This window comes from Anopheles merus, chromosome 3R (assembly GCF_017562075.2).
Source record: "Anopheles merus strain MAF chromosome 3R, AmerM5.1, whole genome shotgun sequence".
Lineage (NCBI taxonomy): Eukaryota > Metazoa > Arthropoda > Insecta > Diptera > Culicidae > Anopheles > Anopheles merus.
Window position 1 is genome coordinate 42,260,531 of NC_054084.1, and position 27,394 is coordinate 42,287,924.

Genomic DNA, 27,394 nt, shown 5'->3' on the forward strand with positions numbered 1-27,394 from the left:
TATATGCACTATATGCACTACCAGCCTACGAGATCTTGGTGTCCTGCTAGATTGGATGCTAAGGTTTCATAAATATCTTGAAACTGATTTCTCTAGGGGTTATCAGACACTAGGACTTATAATAAAAATTTGTAAATAGTTTCACGATACTATGTGCCTAAAAGTCGTGTACTGCGCTATCGTTCGGTCCCTCCTAGAATATTGTTGTGTAGTATGGTGACCCTTAGCAGACCGCTCAATCAATCGCCTGGAAAGTATTCAGCGCAAGTTAGGTACTATGTACGCTTTACGGCTCCTTCCTCGGTCTAACAGGTTCCAACCTCCTTACTATCAACGGAGCCTATTACTTGGTTTGGAGTCGCTTAATGTGAGGAGCAAAAACATGCAGCATGTATTTCGACTGTTAAAAGATGATATCGATTCCCCTGCGCTCCTTGTTGTTGTGCATTTTTTACACCATCTAGGATAGTTAGGACTAATTTTTAGTTTTGCTCCGAGCGTACGAGGACCTTTTACGGAAAGCAGCCCTTTCGATTTTCATATTTTTACGCCAGTGTTCAAACATCGTTTTCGTCAGCGTTTCCATTCTAGTAGTTTTTAAGTATTTGTTAAGCTATTTGCGTAGACCTGCGGAGGTCCGACAGTTTATCCAATTAAATGAAATTAAATATCACCTGACCAGACCTGACCAGAGAATGAAGAATTTGACCAGAGATGTGTTTTCGTTCAAAATCGTCTTACCGGTTATAAATGATAAGCGGTGGGGGAATCCTCCATTCCCACAAACAACTCAATTCTTCCTCACGATTAGGGTAGCCCAATTTAAGCCATCCAAAGAAAATACAATTGATTCGTGGGTCTGGTGTTGCAGTGTCCGCATAGGCCGGCAATGTTTGTGCGTGTGGTTGAAAGGCGGCGCAGTTTGCACACATACACAAACCGTACTGATAACCTGTGGCCAAACCGGCACGACCCTGGCTGCATACTTTAAAGATGCTGTGGATGCAAACAGTTGGTACCATGTGCTCCACCGACAGAAGCCACTGTTTGTGTGCCTGTGTTGGCCTGCAGAAAGGGCACAGAAGTCGGCGTCCATCTCGGGGTTCGGGTTGATGGGCCCGTCTCGGACTGCCCGTAAGCGTAGGCAATTGCTCACATATATTTATAACACGCACCAACACAGGTCACTTGAGACCCGGTGTCTACAAGCGGATACTGCCTCGTACACCAACACAACATCCATCACAGCTGATGCTAACGATGGGCCCAAAATCGGATCATTGCCGCCGCATAATCACCCAGCTGGTGCGTGTCATTGCATCATCGGCGTGTATGAGCGATTGGCGACGAGCAAGCGAGAACAAAAAAAAAGCACGCGCGGTTATCATGGACTTTCAACCCTCAGCGCTGGTCAAAAGTGTGCTCTACAGCCCTATCGGGACCGCTCGCTTGCTTTCTGCATCCCAAAAGGCAAGAACGCTACGGCACAACGGCAAGCAAGGAAATTGTTTACGCACGCGCCGAGCACGGTTTAAGCTAATGCAAAAACAAACAAAGTGGATAAGGTCCATATCCTTGAGCATAATCGCAAAGATACAGTGATATAAGCACCTACACACAGTAAGAGCAATGTAGCAGTGGTTAGAATTTCACCACTATTTCACCATCAAGCCACACCTTAGGGAACCGTTTTTGCCGTAATTGCGCAACAACAAGGGTAGGAAACAGAGCAGCAGCTCTACAAAATGAACCGGATTCAACTGGACGCGCGAGCTGCACTGTTGCTGCTACGCCACACCTCCAGTAGTGAGCACATTCGTTAGTGCGCGCATGTATAGCGTGGCCTTTCTGTACGCAGCTCAAACATCCCCTGTACGTCACCGCTGTCGCGGTGCGGAAAAATAACCCCGAGGCAATAAAAAAACTGTTTGTCTGAACGTATTTTTAGGCCCATTCGGCGGGAGACGCACGCATGTGGAGAGTTCTGATGTACTCTGCCCGCCTGTGCGCTGATTAGAGCTGCACGTTTGGCGCGGTTTATTTGCACGGACAAACGTTACGTACGCGGCGGTATTGCGTTACATGCGTTACTACACAAACCGTTCTTACTGTGCACGGGGTGGCAACGCGTTTCGAATGATTTTTATGTGGGATAGATAAGCGTGAACTATTCCAGAAGTCATATACATCCTAATGTGTCCAGAGGTGTTCAATTCACAATTAGAATAGCATTTTTCTTTAGCGTTGGCGAAATATGATTGGCAGTTCCCCGGACAGTTCTATGTGTTCCCATCGATTACATTCGCTTTTGGGGTGTTGAGCCGTGTTGGTATGATGGAGAAATGTATTTTTAGCATCACTTCGCGTCACTTTTCTCACATCGGTATTGGTTTGGCTATTTGCTTTTTTCCTTTCCGTCGCCTAGCGTAACCAAACAACAGTGTGCCCGTCAGTTTGTATCGATTGCAAAGCCGGTACAAAGCGGTTCAATGCTATGCTATGTAGCTATTGACAAACGGGTTCGTCTAAGCAGAACAAGGCTACTCTTTAAGCGTGAACATATGTATGAGATATGTAGAGGTGGAGAAGAGTCGCTTGATATTAGTATTTAAATGCAAAAGGTGTCAATGGACGGTGGTCTATTCGATAGATGCGTCCGCTCCGATCGCCTTACCAAATCGATTCCCAATCGGACCAATATCCCTTTAGTTACCTATCAGGCTGCGTGTTATACTAATACACTGTTTTCCGTGTCAATTTCGAATGTGAACGGCATTATTCAACAATCGCGCGAAGTTTTTTCAACAGCCCAGCTGTCACAAATATTGACAGCTGTTGAAAAACATCATGTTTTGAATAATGCTGTTCACACTGAAAACTGAGCCGGAAAACAGTGTAAGTCTGTGACGTCTATATAGGTCGCCATGCCAAAAAGAAGAATACAAATTAGCTAATGCATATTTATAATGATTGGGAATAGCAGTATTATGCTATTAATGGTACTTTCCAGCAAAACCGTCACATTCCTATCGTACGCCGCTCGATCGCCAATCATTAAACGCCACAGCAATATGCCACACGCGATTGCCATATAACATTACGGTGACAATAACCTTCAACTGTTCACAGATACGGCAGCAAGCACCGGTAAATCTTATCTCAGCACCACACGAATTGCTAGTCACAATGCGTAATGGGAACGTCATAAACTACTATTCCGGTATGAGATGTCCCTTAAGAACCTGGCAATGAATCAACACTTAATCCAGGGCCAGAACCCAACTCACTCTCTGTTACCAATCTCTAGTAGTTGCAAAACAAGTCCATTACACTGCGCCTCCGTGTTTGGCATTATTACGCATTTAGACGTTCTCCCGTCCTATTTCGAAAACACCCAACTCGAACCGACTCGAAGTCCACCGCACCCGTTTGCAATGGCGCACGGCGCTTAGATGCGTTGTACCGAGGTATGCACCACGACCAGCGTTCTCGCGCGCCCTGCACTCGTCTGTGTGTGTGCGGTGTTTTTTGGCATCATCCGCTCCCCTAGTACTCGCGCAAAGGAAAAATGTAAAGAATGCATCAAGCCATGTATGTAGCCATGTATTGGTGCCATTGCACTTGCCTCTGCACTTGTCTTCGCAGTGTATTTGTGGGTTGCAATGGATTTGTTTTGATAAAGTGTGCATTAGTGCTATTACACTTCCACACAGGGGGCACGCTTACATAGAAGCGAACAGGCGCGCCCTTGCACACGCCAATATAATGCAATGGATGTAGCGGTGCATAGCACACCCCCTCAACTCCGTCTCGCGATGTTAGAACGGGCCTTTCGGTGTGTCAGTGTGTTAATCTAACAGACAACAGCACCACCAACAACAAAAACTGTAACTTCGTCGCTGCTGGGGGCACGACTCGCTCTGCCGTGGCCTGCACGTGGTTGTTATTGTTGTCGAAGGCTTGATCTAACGGTTCCGTGGTGGCAAGATCGCGCATTGGCGTGATGCGGCTCAAACACTCCCCTCCGTGTATCATAGAAACAGTAGTGCGGCCGTGTATGTTGGGGGGGTATGTGAAGTGTTGTTTGCACGTCATCCGCAAAGCTGCACCGACGACTGCACTCGAAACTGCGGTTAGCTGATTGATCACGGTGGAGTTCAATTGCTCGGCTCACGTGCCCTGGTTCTGATGATAAAACGTATTTACTTGCGGACAGATTAACATATCATTACAATTTCAATATGTTTTTCTTGTTGAGGTTTGTGCTCAGAATTAAACATCCATTGTTAATTTCGAAATGTATTGAAATAATAAGAAAATAAGTTTGAAGTTCTTTTTATTGAATTAAATTTTAAATTTGAGTATTTTAGTTTAGCCAAATGTCAGTAATTCGTTTATGATTTGTTGTATTATTGTTTAAAAAAACGCGTGTTATGATTATTTTATAAAAAGTCCTAATTTAAGGTTGGGCTTTATTGAGCTGCATAAAATTAATTCTTCAAGATGAAGCAGAAACAAAATCCAAACTTCAAATAAATTGCAACAAATGTGTTAAGAATAATAATTATGCATTTGATTGCATTTCAGTTCATTTTAGTAGCAAAATGGCTTTTCTTAATTTACATTACATCCATGCTAACTGCAATCAAAGCTTTTGCCCGTTATGATAGAAGCTCATCCACGCCTGTAGTACGGCCATGCAGGGGCAATATACACCACCACTCCCAAATGGCAAGTACTTTATATCGCAAAGCTACAAAGTAACACTTAGCGCTACATCGTCTGGTCTAACTCTAGGCGTTTCTTTCCGCCAAAAGCACACACTTGCGCGTTCCTATATTACCCGCTTATCGACCACAACCGACCATTTCGACAGCCGTCCCAGACGTTACCGTAGCATCTGGTTGTCAGACTCCCTCGGTCGACACACGGCGTGCAAACATCGGTGACGTATCACAGTGTCAACAATATCTTCTATTCTCCAGCTCGTGATGGCTAGATTCTCCGGGATTGTAGCAACTCATGCTTCTAATTGAGCAGATTGGTATATTTGTTTAACGAGCTCGCGATTGTGAAGGCTTTCAATAGCAGTCTTCCGCCCTAGCTGGGCTGAAAAGATTCGGTGATATAGTTATTATAACTGTCTCATCATTCAAGCACCATTGCGCGCCATCATTCTAATTGCTGCTAATTGGCATTTCTTTCGGGGTTTGGCCGATTTCTGACACTCCAGTACGCTAGCTATATAGCTAACATGGATAATAATTGAAGCAAAGTCAAAGTTTCGCGCCTTCCGCGCTTGCTTTATCGTTAGGAGCAACTTGTATCAATGTCTGCCGGCATTTCTTATCTTTCGTAAGGTGGTGAAATAGCACTGAGAAACGTGCTTTTAAATGGAAATGAAGAATGAGGAATCCGAGTAACTACGTTACCATAAGGCAACGAACAATCGCTGAGCAAGCTAATTATATTTCTAAGATTTCTTTTTATTTTAATTATTCACCAACAGTAGTATGGCTTCGTCTCGCGGCGCCTCAAATCACAGTCTCTTGTAACTCTGGTCTGGAGGAGCTAACCTCTCGTACGTTTGCTACTTTCTTTCCAGGCAAAAGCTGACGTCGCCCAAATGGAACCCCTTCAAAGGCATCCGGTTGCGCTGGAAGGAGAAGATCCGCCTGAACAATGTTATCTGGCGCTGCTGGCATATGCAATGTGAGTTTCCTAGTCCCTTTTTCCTGGTCTATCTTATCCAAATTTCTCCAGATGGCTTCTAGGGACACAAACTGCACCGTTCGTGTAGCCCCGTGTTTACCCATCAACTTAGCCCTCCGGTTGGGTCCGTTCGTCTGTACCCGTACCATGGAAAGATTATGCCATATTTACCTAAAGTCTTGCTCTCCCTGTCTCTCAGTCTCTTCGTCTCCCGCTATCTCTGAAGAGCTTTGCCTGCCCGTTACAGAACATCGACTTTAAATAGATCGTGTCTACGTCGCAATCGTTCGCATCTTCACGCGGCCAAGACACCCGTATAGTGTAAGATAAACAATCAAAGTATCGCGTGACAAGGGGCCGGTTCACTCCCCTCCCGAGGACCATCGGTAGGAGACCTAATCCATCCTCAATTGCTGTGTCCATCGGTCGTTCCGTTGCCCATGTACCACCGTGCTCTTGCCTCTCATTCCGCAAGCTCTCCTGCGGAGTGGACTCCAGTGGAATGTTCGTATTCGCAGGTGCTATCTGGTTGATAACGAGTTTGGTACCACCACCACAGGACAATGTTGCATAAAAATTAGGAAAAACACATACACTAAAAAAACAAAACCCCATCAACAGCCTTATCGCAGCAATGTCCCGGTTTGATCCGGTTTATTTTTTTGGCTCAATCAACCGAACTCCCCATACGCTGCAATTGGATGCAATTTCATCTAATCAACATTTAAATCCTTCCTGGTTTGCGTTGCATTCCGGCTCGCGCAGTGTCACTATCTTAGACGAGCGTTTTAGCTCCTGAAGCTGCCAATTGGAAATGCTTTCTCAGAGGTTGGGGGTTGTTTCGTTGGCAGTGGGGAAGCGCGGTGTTTGCATACAGCTCGATCCCTTTTGCTATGCATAGGCCACTGATAAGAAGTGACCAAATATCAGTGGTTGTCGTCCGTTTGGTTAGAGGTAGCGGGGTGTGTGTGTATCTGTGTGTGTTTGTGGGGCAGCAGGCGACTACAATCTCTCGGCAACCTCGGGCTCGGCAGACTCCCTGTTCCCGCACCGTTGTTGATATAGACCGTCCGAAAGACTTTGTGGCAAAACGGGTAACGATCCGCCATTCGCCTCCCCACCTCAATTGGGTACCTCACCTCAGAGCAGAAGGGTACAGCAACAGCAAAACGGTACTGTACACCTGCTACAGCTGCTGGGTCCGGTTGGGAGGGTGACTGTATGTTTGTGTGGAAAAATCCTCCCTTTCTACTAAACGGATGATGCGAGTCATGGGGCAGAGTGTACGCTGCAAGGGAAACAAGGAGGAAGGGAGCAAGCGGAGCCGCTTGTCTTGATGGATGGTCCAGCACGTTCGTCAAGGAGGGATAGGGGGAGAGAGAGAGAGAGAAAGGGGACCCGAGTGGCGTTACCGGTAATAGTCGAGCAATCTTCGTTATCAAAAGTCCGCCCGATGGATTTGAGCGCCTCGTCACGGGAACGTTTCAGTCGACGTGTGTTGCACCACTCGCAAATCATATCGCGGGCTCAGTTCGCGTTCAACCGAAGACACGGGATCGTCTAGCGTCTAGCGTTTTAGCGAAAGCATCTGACATTGGTTCACTGTTTGTTTGTCGCTAAAATTGTTCTCATTTTGCTCGTAACAAGAACAAAATCGTAAGGCGCAAGTTTGCAGAGGAGGTTGTGATGTTGGCAGAGTTTTCTGTGCAGTGCTTGGGAGGTTGAAGGTTTCTTTTTTTTCCTGTGGTTCGTTAGTAAATAACCAAACTGCGCCAGGGCATTGCGTTCCCGGGGGGTGTGGAGTGCGGGTGGTGTGTCATGGTGTTGTGGCGGTGGCAGAAATAGTATTTGCAAAACAGATTGTGTCGATCGCTTCTGATCGATAGGGTGTGTGTGTGTGTTTCAGACATTGTGCGAGCCAGTGGAATTATAAACCTATTCCAAGGAGTGTACATCGTTCGTAGTGCTGTAGTTGCTACCTCCACCGGATAGATTTCCTTTTTCTTCTCCGTGCTGCGCAAAGACAGCCTGCTGGCTCCGCAAGCTACATCACCAGTTTCACACATGGTACAGAAGATGGGCAAAAGAATTCCTGAATTTTGCGTCCTCCGACGCACCCGGTACAAGAAAAGCCAGAAGAGACGTTTCCGTTTGGTAAATGAAACATGCCTTATTGTTTTTCTTATTTTATTAACTAAAAAATCACATGTAAAATTAAAAATATGACTAATTTGTATGACTTTCTTCCTTACAGTTATCATGAAACGGAAAACTCTAGTCTGTCAGTTTGCTTCCCCTCTAGACGTAGACGTGCACAATACACCGCAGGTATGAGAGCTGCTTTAAAAGACATCACCGTCTTAACAATAACACCAACTAATTATGTTGTTCTCCTTGTTCCTAAAAACAAACAGGCCATCTTACTTGAAGGAAAGTACTGGAAGAGAAAATGCAACGTAATCAAGGCGGAGTATAAAAAATGGCGACGGTTTAACGTTAACCGAGCACTAGGTGCGACCAACATTGTTGATACGGTAAGTGGTCGAATATGTACGTATTTATTTATTTATTTTTTTATTCATTTATTAATTCATTTATTTAGTTACTTATTCGTTCATAATATTTTTTTGGCGTTTTATGATATTTTATGATTTAATTCTTATGTATTTTTGACATTTGAAATGTATTTTGGGCATTTGATTATCGCTTTTCCATCTTTTATTTTACAATATGATTTTTGCGTAAGGCTTGGCGTATTTTTTTAACACCATGAGTCGACGCTACGTTAGTTACGATCGTACTGTTTATTGCTTCCGTGGCATGGTTTTGATAATGTTAGCCGGCTTTTTTTCGCAACGTGCGAAAAAATCATGCCACCAATCGAGTGTGTCTGTACGCATGTTTCCAAAAAAGAAAAATCGTCAAACCCTCTTATCTGGTGGGGCACGTTTTTATCAGCAATCAAAGTGTAGGCCTTCATTCAGCAAACTGAGCAAACGATTAGATGTGTTTGTGCTATAATGCGTAAGATAGAGTGTACTTGCGTTGGCATATTTTGGGGTGCTGTTTTTTTTCTTACTCTCCTTTCCCTTACCAAAGCTGACCTTGATTTTCTGCGTAAGGTAGTCACTATTCGTGCATGACGTGTACGGTTCGAGCAGATCGTTCAATCATTATGTACCGATAAGGCAGGGTAGCAGATGGCAACAGAGGTTTGTGTGTCGAAGGTGCAGTTTAGGCTAAAACAATCGTAGCGTTGAATAGGGTTTACCTTATTTTATACTTGTTTTTTTTTTACATCAAAAGCTCCATTGGTCAGGAATTAGAAGGAAATGTTCGAAACGTTTCGAAATGTCACTCAGTAATCTTCAAAATCATACTTCCGAAATTGTATCAATATCACCAAGTACGTGATCATCGATGTCAGTGCCTGTTAATAATATAAACAGTAAGAGCAACGTTAGGTACATCCATAGATCTTCCAAAACTATGTGTTTACCGTGCAAACGAGTTTGTTGTCCAGAACAAATAATCCACCCGCCAAGAAGCGCTGCTGGTTTGTCTGGCTGAGTTTTTGGAGTAGAAACCGATCGATCCACTTCCTCGCTTCAACTCGCTGAGTATTCAATGATCCAACATTGTTGCGCACCGCTACATTAACGTCTTGGATCTGTACCAATAAATAATTATTGAAAGAGAGTGAATTACCCTCAATGTATTGTTGTCGTCTTTAGTTAATATGGTCCGTTGCCATTGTATCTGACCTGATCGTGGCAGCTGTCGCACGCGTATCCCACGACAAGTAGTATGAGAAGGAACAAGCTTTCCCACAGCTGCGTGTGCAGCACCGTCAAGCCGGTGACAATCGGGACAAGCCCGTCCACTGTGCTGCAGAACAGAATGAAATACTGACAGCATAGCTGCACCTGAACCTGTACCAGCATCACTAGCAGCAGCTCCGAAAATATATGGTTGATTTCGTTCACCAAATTCACGGTCGCTCCATACTGATCCACAAAGAGGCACCACTGTCGGGCGGTGTTTACCGATGCCCCAAACTGTTCGACTCGATCCTGGAGCTGCCGGAAGTGCATCTTAACAACCAGCACGCAGACGATGTATGTAAGGATCGCTATCATAGTAACGTACACCCGGACAGCTTCCAAGATGGTGACATACAACGGGAATTTTGTGCTCGAATTGTATTGACTGAGTATCAGCAGGGAAAGATATAGCATCGTTCCGATCGTGATTGCCGTGGCGAACCTTCCCAGCCAGCGGGAAGATTCGTACCAACTATTGCTGCGATCGCCAAAGAATCGCCAGCTTCTGTCGGTGAATAGTGCATTGAACAGGGCCGTAATTCGCACACGCTTGGTAAATGCGATCAGGTGCATATACACGATGGTTACTGGCAATGTAAGCGTGTGCAACATTTGCAGGAAGTTGAAGATGCGTGACGCATCGTGGCGTTCACCGTTCCATATCTGTAGCCAGTCGAAGCATAGGTGCACACTGGCCAGTGAGATATTAATACCAAACGCTGTTAGAGACAGGTACGAGTTGACTTTAAATTTATTTTCTTTGGGACAGTAGCGACACGGTATCAGATACAACACATTGCTTACGAAGAATAGCACTCGCAGTTTTGCCCACAACCGTGCCATGCCTGTTCATGAAGTGAATCTGGAAAACAACTACTACCTTTTCAGTAGTTTGTACAACTTTTAAGCTAAATTTTTCCACTTGATGTTAATAATAAATAATAGCAATAAATTGGATTGCTTTGCGTGATTCTACTAGGTAATTGCTTTAGAATTGCTATAGTAATTAGGTTTGCAATATTTTGCATATCCTTTGCATTGTAACATTTATTTTCGTGTTGCGACAAAGCATTGCTATTACTTTTTTTCTTTCTTGCTTATCTATGCCACTCATCTTAATGAACCTTCGGGTCTGCACCGATAGCTGTGGTGTTAAGGTTTGTGTTTAGGTACGAAAGACGCTCCGGCTGCAGCTGGTCAAACTGTACCAATATAACCAAGTATGTAAAGATGGAGCTAAGCACCTAAGAAGAATAGGTTAGTACATGTTATACCCATTGCTATTATCGTCTATGTGCTATTTCGTCTGATAGATCACTTGAACTAACAAAAAAGAGCTATTTATAGCAGCTTACCATATGAATCATCGCGTAATCTATATCGAACATTCCGCAGACCGAAAAATTTAATTTGCGGTTCAAGCTCTGTAGTAAAAACCGGTGTATCTGAGTTGTCACACGTGAGTTCCGATTTCGATCGTCGTCCAAACGTCGCACGAGTTGAGCCGTTTGTTGAAGCTGTAATATGAAAATAGTGTTGTGTTCAAGCTATAGCGAGCATGAAGTCGTTAAGGTGGATGTACTAACCTCGCCACATGTCCTTTGGCAGCCGGTAACAGTAAGCAGGACAACTGCACCGTAGATAGTCTGCCACAGCTGTCGCAGTGCCCACTGTACGTAATCTATTTCTAAGTTTTCCATAAACACTGGACGGTCCAGTGCCAGCACCGCGTAGATATCGAACACTAGATAGACCATCTCGATTAGCACGAGCAGAACGATCATCGTCAGTGGCATCGAGAAGCACTGGTCAATTTGCCGTAGCTGTGCCGCGTATAGCTCGAACCTTTCGACGAAATAGTACACCGCCTTTTCCTGGGCAGGGTGACGTCCACAGCTCAGTTTGCCCAGTATCGACAGCTGTCTCATACGTACTCCGATCGCTCCCACACATACTCGATGAATTATACACAGATAGCCGATGCCAAAGATCTTCAGCGCCACGCTCATACTCAATATGCGAAGGCTCATGTCCCGATGATAGAACATGTTGATAGACACCATCGTCAGCATTGCAAATAGAAGACCAGCAAAGGGGCGCCGATTGTCATACTCCATCTCGGCACTCTCGTACCGATCAAGCAGCCAGTCATCATGGAACAGTACATTCATTAGTCGCGTGTACCGGTGCCGCCGGCCAAAGGTGTTCAGCAACGTACAGGACACAATTGACACGTACACCGCAATCTCGATGCTTCCGACCGCAACCATGATAGGTGAAATGTTCTCCAGGTAGAACGCGATCATAAACTTTAGATCGAAGTACCAAAAAGGGACCGTCATGCCGATGCCAAACGCAAACGCTAGTTTGTTGACGGTTCGCTGTTCAAATTGATCGGTTTCTGTGTTGTAGCTGCAGGGTACGAGATAAAATAAAGCCGCGGCTTGGAATATTCTAGCGTGTCGCCTGTAGTAGCTGGACATTGCTGAATGGCTTGCGGCCCCGAATGACACCGTAAGAAGCGTACCACGCGAACTGACTGAACTTACATCATAGCACCGTTCGAATTCCCATCCTTTAGCCTGTGACGTCGATAAGCACTAACAGAACATCTGCTGGGTTATTGTGTTATGACTACTTCGGACTTTGACGTGCATTAATTAGCTTCGGAGCCTTCAGGTTAAAATATTCATGCGCTTGATGGATTTGCGGGTCAACCGACGTGTTCTGTCCAATGCTTTTGGTTCTATTTAATGAGGGGTTTGTAATATCTTTCGGAAATCTTTTCCAAAAAATCTAACTGACGCCAGAGAAACTTGAGGGGAACATGAGGGGGAAGGAAGTTGCAGTTCATTGAACACTCTATTTGTATTAAAAACTTATGATTAATTAATACCAAAAACTCTGTACGCAATTTGTCTTTAAATCACATCAATGTTTATTGAAATCAAGTTTCAAATCAATCATACCCGTAAACAGCTGTGAATTGTTACTTTGTTGTAGGCTTCTGAACCCTTTTGCAAATTACTGAACACTTGAACATTGAAAATGGTTGCTCCTATTATATTAAACGTGGTAGTTTACCCACTCGTTGCCCCAACTGTCTCACTACGGCTGAACAGTTGACACGTTGCTTGTGACATCGTAGCCATCTCCAGATTGGGTTAAATCGGTTTCCAGTTGCTTGAATTGTATTAGTATCACCAGGTACGTTACAATAGAGCTGAAAACCTATGTGATGAAAAAGAATTATTTTAAATGGATGATATTAATTCTATGAACCTAAAAAAAGCCTACCATGTAAATGACGGTATTATCGATGTCGAAGAACCCACAAGCTGAGAACTTCTTCTTCTGGTGCAAATTTTTAAGCAAAAACTTTTGTATCTGTTTGGCAGCGCGTGTATTCTGTAGCCGGTAATCGTCAAAGTGCCGTGTACAGAGAGCCGTCTCTTCTACCTAGTTAAACGAGAAAACAGAATGGTTTCATGATAGCGTAGTACGCATTGAAATAATAAACTTTGATGGGAACATTCGTGTTTGGATCAATTTTGAAGTAAAATTATACCTCCTCAGAAGCTGTACCACAAGCGGATGTACAATAGTACCCTAATGCACCATACACCGTTTGCCACACTTGGCTAAATAACGAATAGAAAAAGTTGTCCGCAACCGGCATCATCGTGCCCGTTTCTATCGTACTGTACACATGTTCTGCCAAATAGATCAGTTGTAACATCACCAACAGAAAGACCAGCACTACCGGGAACGAGTAACAATCGTCAACCTCGCCAATCTGGCTCGAGTAGCGATCGTAACGATGTAAGAAGTAGTCCAAATGTTGCTCCAACTCTTCACTTGCGTACAGAACGCGCAGTTGTTCCATCCGCTGCGCGATAGCTCGCACGTGCAGTCGATGCACGAAGATCAACATCCAGATCGTAAGCAAGCGTCCCGCCGTCATCATCCTCAGGATCTTAAGTTGTGCTGTTTTTAAGTGGAACAACTTGATAAACATGCCAAAAATTATGAACAACGCAAACGCTAGCAACTTCCGGTTGTCATTATAGCGTGCATCTGCGGAATTTGTGGGACTGCAGCGATCCAATATTCGGTCGGGTCGAAACACCACATTCATCAGCCGTGTGATACGTTGTCGCTTAACGGACACATTTAGTATGGTGCATATCACCACACTAACGTATATCAGCAGCTCGATGCCACCCACCGCTGCAAAGACTGTTGTGTATGTGCGTAGAACATTGGTAGCCATAAGGTGAATGTCGTACACCCAGAAGGAAATCGTAAGCACCAGAGCGACACCAAACACTGTTAGATTTCTTTTGGTGGCTTCAAAACGTCCTAGCTCCTCGTTGTAGCTACAGGGTGTGAAGTAGAGCAGCGAGGAGATTTGAAATATTCGACTGTGCTGTCTGTACAACGAAGACATTGTCGGGTCAGCAACAGCAAAGTTCCTTCCGTCTGCATGGTCTTGTATCTACTGGCCGGCAAAAGTTGGAGTAACAAACATTCGGTATGATGCGTTCTATGAATAATTAGACAAATTGCCTTGCAAAGTGCTTTTCACTGTGTGTTTGCTGGTATGTTTAAAACATCACCTCATTATGTTTTCATTGGGAAGACTGCCCCCGCACATGTTGAATGATTATTACCTCGTTTGACCCTTGCTTGCAAGACGGCAACAATAGCAATACGTTGCCATACATCAGCTGCCAAAACTGGCTAGTGATCCATTGCTGTACGTTGGTGTAGTTTCCATTTACCACCTGTCCTGTACGGATCACTCGGAACCATTCGTACGTAAAATATGCCAGCTCGATCAATGCCTGCAGAAGCATCCTCAGCAGTGGTGCGAATAAGCATTGGTTAATCCGTTCAATCTGGGCGATGTACAGGCGAAATCTTACCAAGAAAAGGCCAAGAAGTTGTTCGAACTCGTGCTCGTGCTGATGGTCCAGAAACAGCACCCTTAGTTGCTGCATCCGCAAGCGTACCATACTGACGCACAGATAGTAAAGATATATGTATTGTGTAGGGGCGGTCCCGTGGTACAGTCGTCAACTCGAACGACTCAATAACATACCCGTCATGGGATCAAGCCTATAATGGACATGGGGACGTAGCAAGGATTGACTATCCGGCTGCGTGGTAATGAATAAAGTCTCGAAAGCCTGTATAGGCCAGCATGACCGCGTAGGACGTTACACCAAATAGAAGAAGAAGAAGTATTGTATCGTTAGCAAGAAACTGTCATATTAAAATGACAATAGTAAAAACAAATCAATGCCACGAACACACGGTTAGTTCTGCAATGAACATTGCGAGCGTAAAAGCTGACTGGTCAATGTTGTAATTAGCTAGCACTTTGAAAAAATCATGGTAAATGAAACCGATCGAGAAGAGCAATCCGATGGCAAACGATATGAAATTTCAACACCTTTCAATAAAACGATTTTTGGCTGTGTAATACACGATAACCCGGTCTCGTGGTACAGTCGTCAACTCGTACGACTTAACATCATGCCCGTCATGGGTTCAAGCCCCGAATAGACCGTGCCGCCATACGTAGACTGACTATCCTGCTATGGGGGGTAATCCATAAGTCACTGAAAGCGTTGGGTAATCCATAAGTCATATTGGTAAAGGCAGGCCTTGAACGATAACGGCTGGTGAGCCAAAAAAAGAGAAGAAGAATACACTATGAGATGATTTTGTGTAGCGAGCGCAAGCAGACATTGTTGTGTGGCTTGATCATGAATGTTGTGTACGCGGCATGCAAGAATGAAATAAAAAACATGTCAAAATAATGGTAATTATTGGCTAGCTATTGCCTGTAAGTTAAAATAAATTATGAGAAGACAGAATTGTGTTTATTCACATGCATATATATCAACATAACTGATTGACGTAACGTTGCACACATAGGAATTCTTAGAAGAGCTAACACACAGTGAACATTCATTCAGCGGTGACTCCCTGTTTTATTTAATTCATGTAGTTGTCCTGCATATTTGTGCTATAAGAACTTATTAAACCATCTTATATTCATAATTCGAACTAATCCCTAGATCAACGACTATTATCACAGAAATTGAAAAGAAATAAAAGGCATGTCTTATACCAAGCATGTGAGAGGTTAAAATCAAAATGATCAGTCCAGACGTTAAAATGCCTTGCCATTTTGATAATATAGGATCGTTAGTTACATATAGCATGCGTCTTGGTACGGTATTCAGTAAGCTGCGCGATCGAAGGGTTCTAGCAGGTGCATAAATGTAAAGCTTTCCTAGTAGGGAAGGTGCATCCAATTCATTCTTTAACAATTTGCAGACAAAAACATTTTGATTTACTTTCAAGCGTTTGGAGACCTAGTAACAAGTAACGCTCCCGATGCCAAGCTATAACACTAACTCCTCTCAAAGGTGAAAAATTCATAGCTAGTCTAGTAAACCTGCGTTGAATTCATTCTATCTTTCTTACCTAAATAGCATTATGCGGAAATCAAACAACAGAACAATACTCAACACATGAACGAACTAAACAAACAAAATGTGAATTGAGGCTAAATGGATCATTACATTCGCGCAAATAGATAAACTCTAATAATTTGGGTGCTATACTGACAATGTTGTCAATGTGCAAGTGAAACGTTAAGCATTGGTCCAAAGTCAATCCTAAATCACAAACATGTTACCGACGAAGTAACGCCCTTACCTGCCAGACAGTAATCGAATTCTATTGGGTGTTATAATCTGTGGGCCGGTCTGGTGGTGCAGTCTTCAACTCGTACGACGTAACAACATGCCCGTCATGGGTTCAAGTCCCGAATAGACCGTGCCCTCATACGTAGGACTGACTATCCTGCTATGGTAACAATAAGTCACTGAAAGTCAAGCTCACTTCACTAGTGGGTACAGGCAGGCCTTGACCGACAGCGGTGTTGTGCCAAAGAAGAAGAGAATTAAGCCATGCTACTGTGTCATATGAGAACCCCATGTACAACAGTTTCTTTTCAAGGAGTTTATAATGCACATTATGAAATTCAGTTTTCAAATCAATATATAGTGCATCTACTTGATATCGTTGGTCAAATGAATGCGTACATGTTGAAACAAATTTAAGTAGATTGGTATTAGTGGAGCGTCGGGTACGAATCCATGTTGGCAGATCGCGATGATGGGACTGCACTTATGCAAGATAGTTCTATGTACAGTTAATTTGAAGATTTTAGCTCCAGCACTCAAAAAAACTAATGAAACGGTAGTGTTTGAAACAGCCGCTCCAACTAAAATAGAAAACAAACTAAATTTTTTAGGCTGGCACTTAAGGTGCGCCAAAAAATGAGTTTTTCTCTTTATTGTCAGCAATCTTCGCTCTTGGTTGTTTCTATCGCGATTATTCTATTTTGCGCGGTTTTCTCCCTTTTGATGCCTATGTACACACACAAAAACATCGCCTCAGCTGACAGTTTGTTGGAACTTTATAACAGTTTCCAACAGATAGTTTTCGAATATGCATTTATTATACCGATTTTATTCCATTATTTTTATTCGATTATACCCTTCTTGTGCACCAGACACATATACGAACATTTCCATTCGTTAGGAAAAGTACAAGAAATCAGCAAAGCTTTCAAAATTATCCGAAGCGGGGAAAGGTTGTTACACCTCTTAAACACAACAGCCGGTACTCCACCCAGGAATGGACTTTTCAGATTTTGCAGTTTTTATACTCCCAGAGGAAGGGTAGAGATACAATAATCGAACGTCTACAGCATCGCCTAGTATTTGCTATGGTGTGAAACTAACTTCGTTGGTCTGCTTATGAAATTTTCTTTATAAAATAGTAGATAACACATGCTCTCATGTTACCGGTTACAACAAACGACTCAAGCACTAGTAGCCATAATCCGAGGCAGAGAAGAATTATTACGTTTTTATTCATAATTAGTACCGTACCAACAGTACTGCGTTTTTTACACCGTTTTCAAGCCCAAATAAACAATATTAAGTTGCTTTTGAACATTGTTCAACTGGAACCCGGGTCTATGAACATGTTGCGGCAACATTTATTCAATGGCAACATTTCTGGCATTCATTTTGGGCAACGAAATGAACATCAAAGAAACGAATCCGGGTAATACAAAATGTACGTTAATATTGGGGAACACAAATGTTTACTTGCTATTGAACAATGCATCAGAATTTCAGTTGGCCGTTATGGCCCGGGTCTATGAAAGTGTTGCGGGAACATTTGAACAGAACAACCAAATCGTAAGGATGAACTGTCAAACTCATGTTGCGGGAACATTTTTGTTGCAAGTGAATCGATTTGTTTCATGTTTATTTGGTGCAGGAACATTTTCGGACTTTTTTGCTCACCAAAACGGATAAAAAATATTTTCAACTTAAATTTGAATTGTTTTAGTGTGAAATGTGTGCACAGTTTAAAAAAAACCATAAATGTTGCCATTGAACAAATGTTGCCGCAACATGTTCTTTGCAATGGATTTAATGTAACGACCTTTCAAAAATCGGGTTTGATGCCGATATGCGTTGTTAGCGATGTAGTTTACCCACTCTTTGCCCTCTCTCTCTACGGCTGAACAGTTGACACGTTGCTTGTGACATTGTAGCCATCTCCAGATTGGGTTAAATCGGTTTCCAGTTGCTTGAATTGTATTAGTATCACCAGGTACGTTACAATAGAGCTGAAAACCTAGGTGATGAAAAAGAATTATTTTAAATGGATGATATTAATTCTATGAACCTAAAAAAGCCTACCATGTAAATGACGGTATTATCGATGTCGAAGAACCCACAAGCTGAGAACTTCTTCTTCTGGTGCAAATTTTTAAGCAAAAACTTTTGTATCTGTTTGGCAGCGCGTGTATTCTGTAGCCGGTAATCGTCAAAGTGCCGTGTACAGAGAGCCGTCTCTTCTACCTAGTTAAACGAGAAAACAGAATGGTTTCATGATAGCGTAGTACGCATTGAAATAATAAACTTTGATGGGAACATTCGTGTTTGGATCAATTTTGAAGTAAAATTATACCTCCTCAGATGCTGTACCACACGCGGATATACAATAGTACCCTAATGCACCATACACCGTTTGCCACACTTGGCCAAAAAACGAATAGAAAAAGTTGTCCGCAACCGGCATCATCGTGCCCGTTTCTATCGTGCTGTACAAATTTTCTGCCAAATAGATCAGTTGTAACATCACCAACAGAAAGACCAGCACTACCGGGAACGAGTAGCAATCGTCAACCTCGCCAATCTGGCGCGAGTAGCGATCGTAACGATGCAAGAAGTAGTCCAAATGTTGCTCCAACTCTTCACTTGCGTACAGAACGCGCAGTTGTTCCATCCGCTGCGCGATAGCTCGCACGTGCAGTCGATGCACGAAGATCAACATCCAGATCGCAAGAAAGCGTCCCGCAATCATCACCGCCAGGATCTTTATTTCTGCTTTTTTGTAGTAGGAGAATTTGATACACATGCCAAACAGTATGAACAACGCAAACGCTAGCAACTTCCGGTTGTCATTATAGCGTGCATCTACTGAATTTGTCGAACTGCAGCGATCCAATATTCGGTCGGGTCGAAACAGCACATTCATCAGCCGTGTGATACGTTGTCTCTTAACCAACACGTTTAGTATGGTGCACATCACCACACTAACGTATATCAGCAGCTCGATGCTACCCACCGCTGCAAAGACGGTTGTGTACGTACGCAGAAAATTGGTTGCCATAAGGTGAATGTCGTACACCCAGAAGGGAATCGTTAGCACCAAAGCTCCACCGAAGAATGCCAGATTTCTTTTGGTGGCTTCAAAACGTCCTAGCTCCTCGTTGTAGCTACAGGGTGTGAAGTAGAGCAGCGAGGAGATTTGAAATATTCGACTGTGCTGTCTGTACAACGAAGACATTGTCGGGTCAGCAACAGCAAAGTTCCTTCCGTCTGCATGGTCTTGTATCTACTGGCCAGCTTATGTGGGAGGTAACAAACGTTCTATTTGATGCATTCTATGAACAATTAGACAAATTACCTTTTGTTTGGGGCATTTCTCACAGTGTGTCTGCTTATAACATCACCTCATTATGTTTTCATCGGGAAGGCTGCTGCCGCACATGGTGAATGATTATTACCTCGTTTGACGCTTGCTCGCAGGACGGCACAAGCAGTAGCAATACGTTGCCATACATCAGCTGCCAAAACTGGCTAGTGATCCATTGCTGTACGTTGGTGTAGTTCCCATTTTCCACCTGTCCTGTACGGATCACTCGGAACCATTCGTACGTAAAATATGCCAGCTCGATCAATGCCTGCAGAAGCATCCCCAGCAGTGGTGCGGATAAGCATTGGTTAATCCGCTCAATCTGAGCGATGTACAGGCGAAATCTTTCCAAGAAAAGGCCAAGAAGTTGTTCGAACTCGTGCTCGTGCTGATGGTCCAGGAACAGCACCCTCAGTTGCTGCATCCTCAAGCGTACCATACTGACGCACAGATAGTAAAGATATATGTATTGTGTCGTTAGCAGAAACCGTGAAATCAATGTGAGCTCCAGAAACGTGTGTATGGTGTGTATCATATTAATATAATTGTAAAAACAAAGCAATGCCACGATCGTATACAAAACTTTCACGTAACGATTAGCAATACTAAAGGGTTGGACACTGTTGTTCCCATAAGTACCACCCAAATCCAGCACATTTTGGTCCGCAAACATCACATTCAATAGCTGCGCGATCTCTTTGCGATGTATGAAGCTGTTACACACCGCACAGATCGGTACTGTAGCGAACACGGTTAGTTCTACAATAAACACTGCGAGCGTAAAAGCTGACTGGTCATTGTTGAAATTCGGTAGCACTATGAAAAAATCATGGTAAATGAAACCAATCGAGAGGAACAGCCCGATGGCGAATGATATGAGATTTGAACGCTTTTCGATGAAACGATTTTCGGCTGCATCGTAGCCGACGGGCAGGTAATACACCGATGAGATGATTTTGAACGTGTAGCGATTAAGTAGAGCGCAGGCAGACATCGTTGATAACTTGATTATGGCTCTACCATGAATCACGCGGCATGGTAGAATGAAATGAACCACATGCCACAATGTTGGTGATTATCGGCTAGATATTCGGTGTTATTTAAATAAATTATGAGAAGACAGGGTTCATATGCATATGTGTTAATTAACTGATTGACATAACGTTACACAATCAAGAAGCTTGAAGGATAACTTTCTGCTATGGGCTATTTAGGCCAGGGTGGCTAGTTACGATAGAGAATTTTTTTTTTAATTTACCTGAATTGAAGTTAGATTACCGGTTATCCCGATCATGCAGATGATAACTGGGTATATCATTTGCCAGATCTGTCTGAATAATAACCCAAACTTATTCCCTACCGACATAACATCCAGCAAATTATAGTTGTCATATACATCGTACGCTGCAACGGTTCGTTCGAGCAGAATTAGTAACAGTACGTGAATTAAAGGTATGGCAAAGCAGCGATTGATGCATTCGATCAACTCGTAGTAGTGCTCGAATCGTTCTAGAAAGAGCTCAACCTGATGGTCCACATTTAATTTCGGGTCATTGTTTGTGAGCTGCAGCAGAAACTGCAACTGCTTCATACGCTCCTCAATAACGATCACACACGCTCGGTAAAGCTCCACCATCACAAACATTCCACAAAATCTGAGCAAAATTAACCAGTATAGCTTAAAAATCGTAGAATTTGCAGCATACACAAAGTTGTAGAAGCTGTTGAAGATTACTAGCACAGTTAACAATCCCATATTGCCATTGTGACGTGTTTGTAGATTGAGCGCGGTCAGTTTTGCTTTTATCACTACCCACTCTAGTAACCAATCTTCCTTGGCGAATAGGCTGTTTAACAAGAGTACAAACGTGTCCCGATGGTAGAATGCATTCCAGATAATCACGATCAGCATTAAGGCGTATGTCACTAGAAAGATCACTATCACACCTAACATCACAAACGACATGTAGCCGATTGAAATTTTAATAGCATTCAAGTCTAACCACAGACACATGCTGTGAAGCACAATATTCAATACTAAAGCAAACATGTTGGTCCAAGATTTTTCAAACATATTGGTACAAAAGTTGTACCTACAGGGCAGTATGTACATAACGGTTGCTACGGCAAACAACCGTTGGTAACGCTTCACGAGTGAGGACATTTTTTCAACTGGTGTGTATTTCCAGAAAAGAGATAATGTGTACCATAATAATAATAATACTAAGAAAAGAGAAAATGTATACCATAACAGATGTGCTAGCATGATTTACACTGAAATTATTGATTTCGGGTTAAATTTATTAATTAATAATGTAATTAAATAATAACTGCACACCAACAAACCTAATAGTGTGCCGGACTATTAGGAACATACTATGCGTTAATAGAGTTGGCAAGCAATAGTAATGGCCAATTGCCTAATTTAATTGATTCTTTCATTTGCTACATTATGATGCATCATATCAATGTTTGGCTCATAAACAGTTGTGCGTTAGATGCGTTCTGGTGACATGGTAGCCAATACCACATTGTGATTCGATTCCCATCAAAAGTGTCCTTCCGTGCTTATCGAAAATGACTACACAATTCCTGTTAGGCTTTATGGTAGACCTGTGTACAGAGATTCTTAAAACTACAGCCTACTAAAATAGATAAATGATGACTTGTGGATGTTTCTAATAGCTTCCAAATTTTTCCTTATCATAACTCACCTCTTTTCACGGCGAAAAATCACTTCTGAATTTGGTTCTTAAATTCTAGCTGAATAAGGCTGTTGAAATTTTGTTTTTAAATTTTATAAAGTGAATATGAGTTGATGAAATCGAACCACACGGCACGCCACAAAGATGACCGATCTACGTGCATGTTCCATATAATTTCTTACCGTTTTCCTTGTCTGCTCGCAAGATGAAACTGTCAGCACCAAAAAGTGGCAGTACATCGATTGCCAGAACTGGCTGAAAGCCCAATCCGTAAAACCATTATACATTTCACTATCCGGTGAACCAGCGTTGTACGTGTAAAAGCACTCAAACACAAAATATGCCAGCTCTACCATTCCTAGCGCCAAAATAGTGACAATTGGGAGAGAAAAACATCGATTGATCTGTTCTATTTGCATCACGTATCGTTCAAATTTCGCCATAAAAAGTCCGAGGTAATACTCAAACTCGTCCTCGGTTTGTTTGCGATGGAAAAGCATTTTCAGCTGCTCCATTCGCAAGCCCACCATGCTGACGCACATATGACAAAGATACAGGAAGTGTATCATACCCGTGTACCGTAACACAAACGTTGTGGTCAACATTTTGTGTGAGATCGTTTCCAATGCAAAAAGGTTGCACAATTCAAGGGTTACCAGCAGCATGCTCAAGACGCTGATATACAGAAAATACGCACCGCTCATCGTGACGTTCGTGGTATCGAGTACACTATCGTCTGCAAAAAGAACGTTCAACAGATCTGTCAATCGCTTGCGATAGAATAAATTGTTCAACACTACACAGAAAGGCACGATGGTGTACAGTAGCAGTTCCAGCAGTACAATTGCAAATGCAAACGGTGGTAGGTTTGCGAAGAATACATTTTGGATGAAAATATCGTGATAAAAGAAGGCAAACGATAGTAGCATTCCAACGCCAAACGAAACGATATTGGTGCGCTGCTGGACGAAACGTTGTGCCGTTTGGTTGTAGCTGACGGGTAGAAAGTAAATCGCTGTAATGATGCGCAATGTAAAATGATTCTGGCGAATGTACTTAGACATTATGTCAACCGTGTTCGTCTGATAATAGAATGTTACTATCCGAATGGCATTATAGTACTAGTCATTCAGGAGTGCCTTTAACCAACTCATGGACGTTAGGTGAAGTAGCTAATAAATAATTAATTTAATGTGCCTCTTTTGAGCACGCGTGGAAGGCTGTCTCACGCATATGTTAATGTACGTTTCGAAGCTATCAAAAGAACGCATCAAGACTCAGCGATTAATTGTAGACGTCTGGTATTGATTATAACTGAAAGCTCGATTCAAAAATTGGGCATACATTTAGTAACTGATTGTAGTAAATTACCTGTAAACTTGTTGCATTGCAATTGATCGCCAACAGTGCCATCAGCACAATGTATGTTATTTCCCACACCTGCCTGTACAGCAGTCTATAGAAGTCCCAGGAGGTTATTTTACTCTCTCCCCTTAAATGTTCAAACACATCGTACGCTGCTACAGTCCGCTCGAGCACGATAAGCAGCAGTGCGTGAGTTACCGGAACGGAAAAGCACTTATTCACACTCTCGATCAGTAAATAATAGCGTTGAAAACGGTCCAAAAACAAGTGCACGATATGCTCGACACATGCAGCAGTATTGCTTTCTTCCATTTGCGTTAGCAATACTTGGAGCTGCTTCATTCGCTTTCTGATGATTCGTACACACACCCGGTATAGCTCCAGTATCAGGAACATGAAGCAGAATCTAAGCAAAATGATCATGTCCATCAAAACCATGCTGTGATCGTTGACAAATAGGGCATTGTACATGGCGTACAGCAATACCAGCACGATTAAACACACTAAACCTCCCGTCCTTTGCGTTGAGCGGCGCTGCTGCGATGATCCTTGCATGGCAACCGATTCAAGCATCCAATCGTCACGTGCGAAAAGACTGTTCAGCAGTTGCACGAAGATATCTCGATTGTACACTGCGTTTAGGATAATGCAGAATATTAGCAGATTGTATACGGTCACATCGACCGTCAATATTCCCACCAGCACTATCGGTAGCGTGGCGTAGAATTTCAGAATCATTCCAAAATCATACCACACGAAGCCACCGAAAAACACTACGTTGCATACACAAACCAACGTGTTTCGGTAGGAACAGTCAAACAGTCCGGTACGGATATTGTAGCTACACGGTATCAGGTATCCAATCGAAGCGACGGCCAACAGCAGTCGATTACGCTTCAACAAGCTTGACATCCTGTTAAACAATAAGCAAAATGGTGGTAGCCAACCACAACCTCAATACGGGAGATAGACGGGAGGAGGTTAATCAAACTAATTGAAAATGGACCCATGTCCACTGGCTGCATTAACATATGTAATCGATTTCAAAGAAAGCTGGACCATATGTCACGTGCATTGATTGCATTGCGGTATTTATGCTTCGAAAGCTTCCTAGGGGTGGATATCCTAACATTGTACTTACGTGATGGACGTAGGCTATTGGGTAGTCTCGCCTGATGCTATACACAGCCCGGATGAACTCGATTCCCACCCAGACCGACCCGATGTAGCAAAGGACTATCTATCTAGTTACGTGGTACTTTTTAGTTTAGGAAGCTCATGTAGGGCAAAATGATCGAATAAGTCGTTACGCCAAACAATAAGAAGTCCTGTTTGGTTTGATCCCCGAATGCGTCAATGACTAAATGTGCTTGCTTTTTGATGATCTTACTGTACTGCTTGTTGCAGATTAGCATAAATCTATCACTTACCAATCAAATTACAATACTAACTATAAATCTCTTGGTACAAGTAAGAGACTGGGGCATCATAAAACGGTCAACGGTGCACCGACAATGCTTCACCCAACGTACACAGTCATATTCAACATACTCCTGTGTTACGGCATAGCCGTAGTAGTAATTAAGCGGTCATCCAAAGCTCATCCAAAGAGCGGAACGGCGAGACACTGTCACATGTTAATGTACTTTTATCGTCATTAATCAATCTCACTACAATTCTTTACATAATGATGTTAGAAGTCGTAAAACAATTACTTACATTCTGATTGACGCATAACGTGATAAACATTGTGTTGAACATATGACATAACATAACATATTATTGGTTTACGCTGATGGATGAATCTAATACGTATTGTTTCGTCAAATTACTCATCATATGAATGCAATGAACACATTTTATTGAAAAAATGCTTACCTTTTGCTTTAAACACTCGCTCAACTGCAACGGGACAATAAACTTCTTGAAATCAAACAGTAACCATAAAGCTCCAATTGCGATTAAGCTCATATCTAAATCACTGCCGTCATATAGTAAACCACCCAAGTCAACTAACGATATGGCACACTCCAGTATGAACAATGATGTGAATAGTACCACAATAGGACCACAGTATTGGCTTAGGTCTTTGCGTACATGGATCGTCACACGATCGTATACATCCCACAAGATGGGTGAGATCTGTTCCGGGGCAATGGCTCGCTCGTCGGAAGCTTTTAGCAGTAAATCAATAATGTGAGAAAGCTGCTCTATGCCAACCAGCATTACCACACAACACAGCCCTAACGTCCAGCCGAGGGCTAAATCCATCGCTAAATAAATACATACGGAAAGCTGGAGGTGAATGAATTCATCAATAACCCAATTTTTCATTAAGTAGGAATAGAAAAAGAAACTGACACATGCAATTCCATCCCATCGCATGACGAAGGAAAAATAGGTCGCTTCTGTATAGCAGGGTGGTTCTTTGCCAACCAGTAGAGCTAGTCGCCGAAGAATGGAATCGTTTATCAGCAATGCATTCAAACTGTTTGCAAGTTGGTGATGCTTGCAGTAGCATTGCAATGGTAGAATAATATAGATGGTGTTTGTAATTATTGTGTTAATGATGAAAATAGTTATATCAAAAATTTTACTGTCAAACTTATATACGGAGTAGTCCATGGGACTGCGCCATATGAGATAGCCTGAGCTAATCAGAGCAACAGCAAATAGGCAGCTGAACTTAAATCTTGCGTTTTGCACACTATTGAAAGTATGCTTTTCTGAGTCGTATTTCACCATAGTTAAACCTAGCCTTCCCATATACGCCAGTTGTACCCGTATGCAACGCATAGCGTCTGTTCACTTGTACACCTGGTTCACACTTTCCAGACGTGCTCTGTAGCCTTCAGCCCTAGAACTGTTCTTGTTCTTTCTGTGCATTGAGAGCTTTATATATATATGTATAGCAGTCCAATGTACCCATAATTACGCTTTCAACAGTAATTAATCATCTGACGAAAGAAAGGATTATGTTATCAACATCTCACTACGCTCATTTACTTCCCATATTCGTAACGAGCGACCTGCGACTCAAATATCCTCTTCGTGTACATTGTGGAACATGTTAGTATGACACTTCCTTATTTAAATCATTAACAATTATGAATTATTTTGTATATTGCTGATTTTCCTTTTCCTTAAGTTACATTTAATTATTTACATTGATTAAATCCCCCCCGTGTTCTTCAGACATGCACAACAACAATTTTTTGTACGAAAGCACTGTTTTAAAATTAAGGAAAAAAAACGATCAGAGGTCATTTGGCCATTTTTTTTAAACGTATCAAACTTATTAATGGAAAAGTTTAAAACCATAGAAAATTAAACAACTTATAAGTCATGCGTGATTTTTACAAAGTGGGAATCATAAACTGGCTAAGGCTTATTTGTGATATTTTAAATTCTTGGCATATCAATAGAACTACTGTCAGTAGAATACACTATTGTACGAAAAGTTATATATGGACAGTTCTATGTTCAAGAAAAATAAAAATAAAATAAAATTAAATAAAGGGTTTTAAAATACTTATGTTGTATATCTAATATATGTATCTCTCATATGTATCTCTATCTCACGGATAAACAGTAAAGATTTAAAATCATTTGTGTATGAAACTGCAACGCATATTTCGCGTAGGTCTGTAAATTTTCCCTTTCAATTTGGTCTGCAAATCGGCCGACACCGTATTTAGATTA

The 27,394-nt window shown here is 42.5% G+C and overlaps 2 protein-coding genes across 4 annotated transcripts in view; one reads left to right on the forward strand and one right to left on the reverse strand.

Annotated features, from left to right (window-relative positions):
- LOC121597394 (protein WBSCR14 homolog) overlaps nt 1–27,394 on the forward strand; it is a 51,431-nt gene that overhangs the window by 6,116 nt on the left and 17,921 nt on the right. The window contains exons 2-4 of one of the 2 annotated variants that reach the window (XM_041923124.1): nt 5,606–5,712; nt 7,967–8,040; nt 8,127–8,246. In XM_041923124.1, the coding sequence (XP_041779058.1) occupies nt 5,606–5,712; nt 7,967–8,040; nt 8,127–8,246 (301 nt within the window). Of the gene's footprint in view, nt 1–5,605; nt 5,713–7,178; nt 7,867–7,966; nt 8,041–8,126; nt 8,247–27,394 lie in introns of those variants that run through there. The other variant, XM_041923125.1, reaches the window with a different exon arrangement.
- LOC121597398 (putative gustatory receptor 2a) lies at nt 18,018–26,555 on the reverse strand. 2 transcript variants are annotated; one of them, XM_041923130.1, is made up of 4 exons: nt 26,474–26,555; nt 25,571–25,594; nt 18,341–18,502; nt 18,018–18,275 (listed from the first exon to the last, which is right to left on the reverse strand). In XM_041923130.1, exons 1-4 carry the CDS (start codon nt 26,486–26,488, stop codon nt 18,153–18,155), a joined length of 324 nt encoding a protein of 107 aa, XP_041779064.1. In that variant the 5' UTR covers nt 26,489–26,555; the 3' UTR covers nt 18,018–18,152. The 2 variants fall into 2 exon arrangements, with proteins under 2 accessions (XP_041779064.1, XP_041779063.1); XM_041923129.1 differs by lacking the exon at nt 26,474–26,555 and having other exon boundaries at nt 25,571–26,000.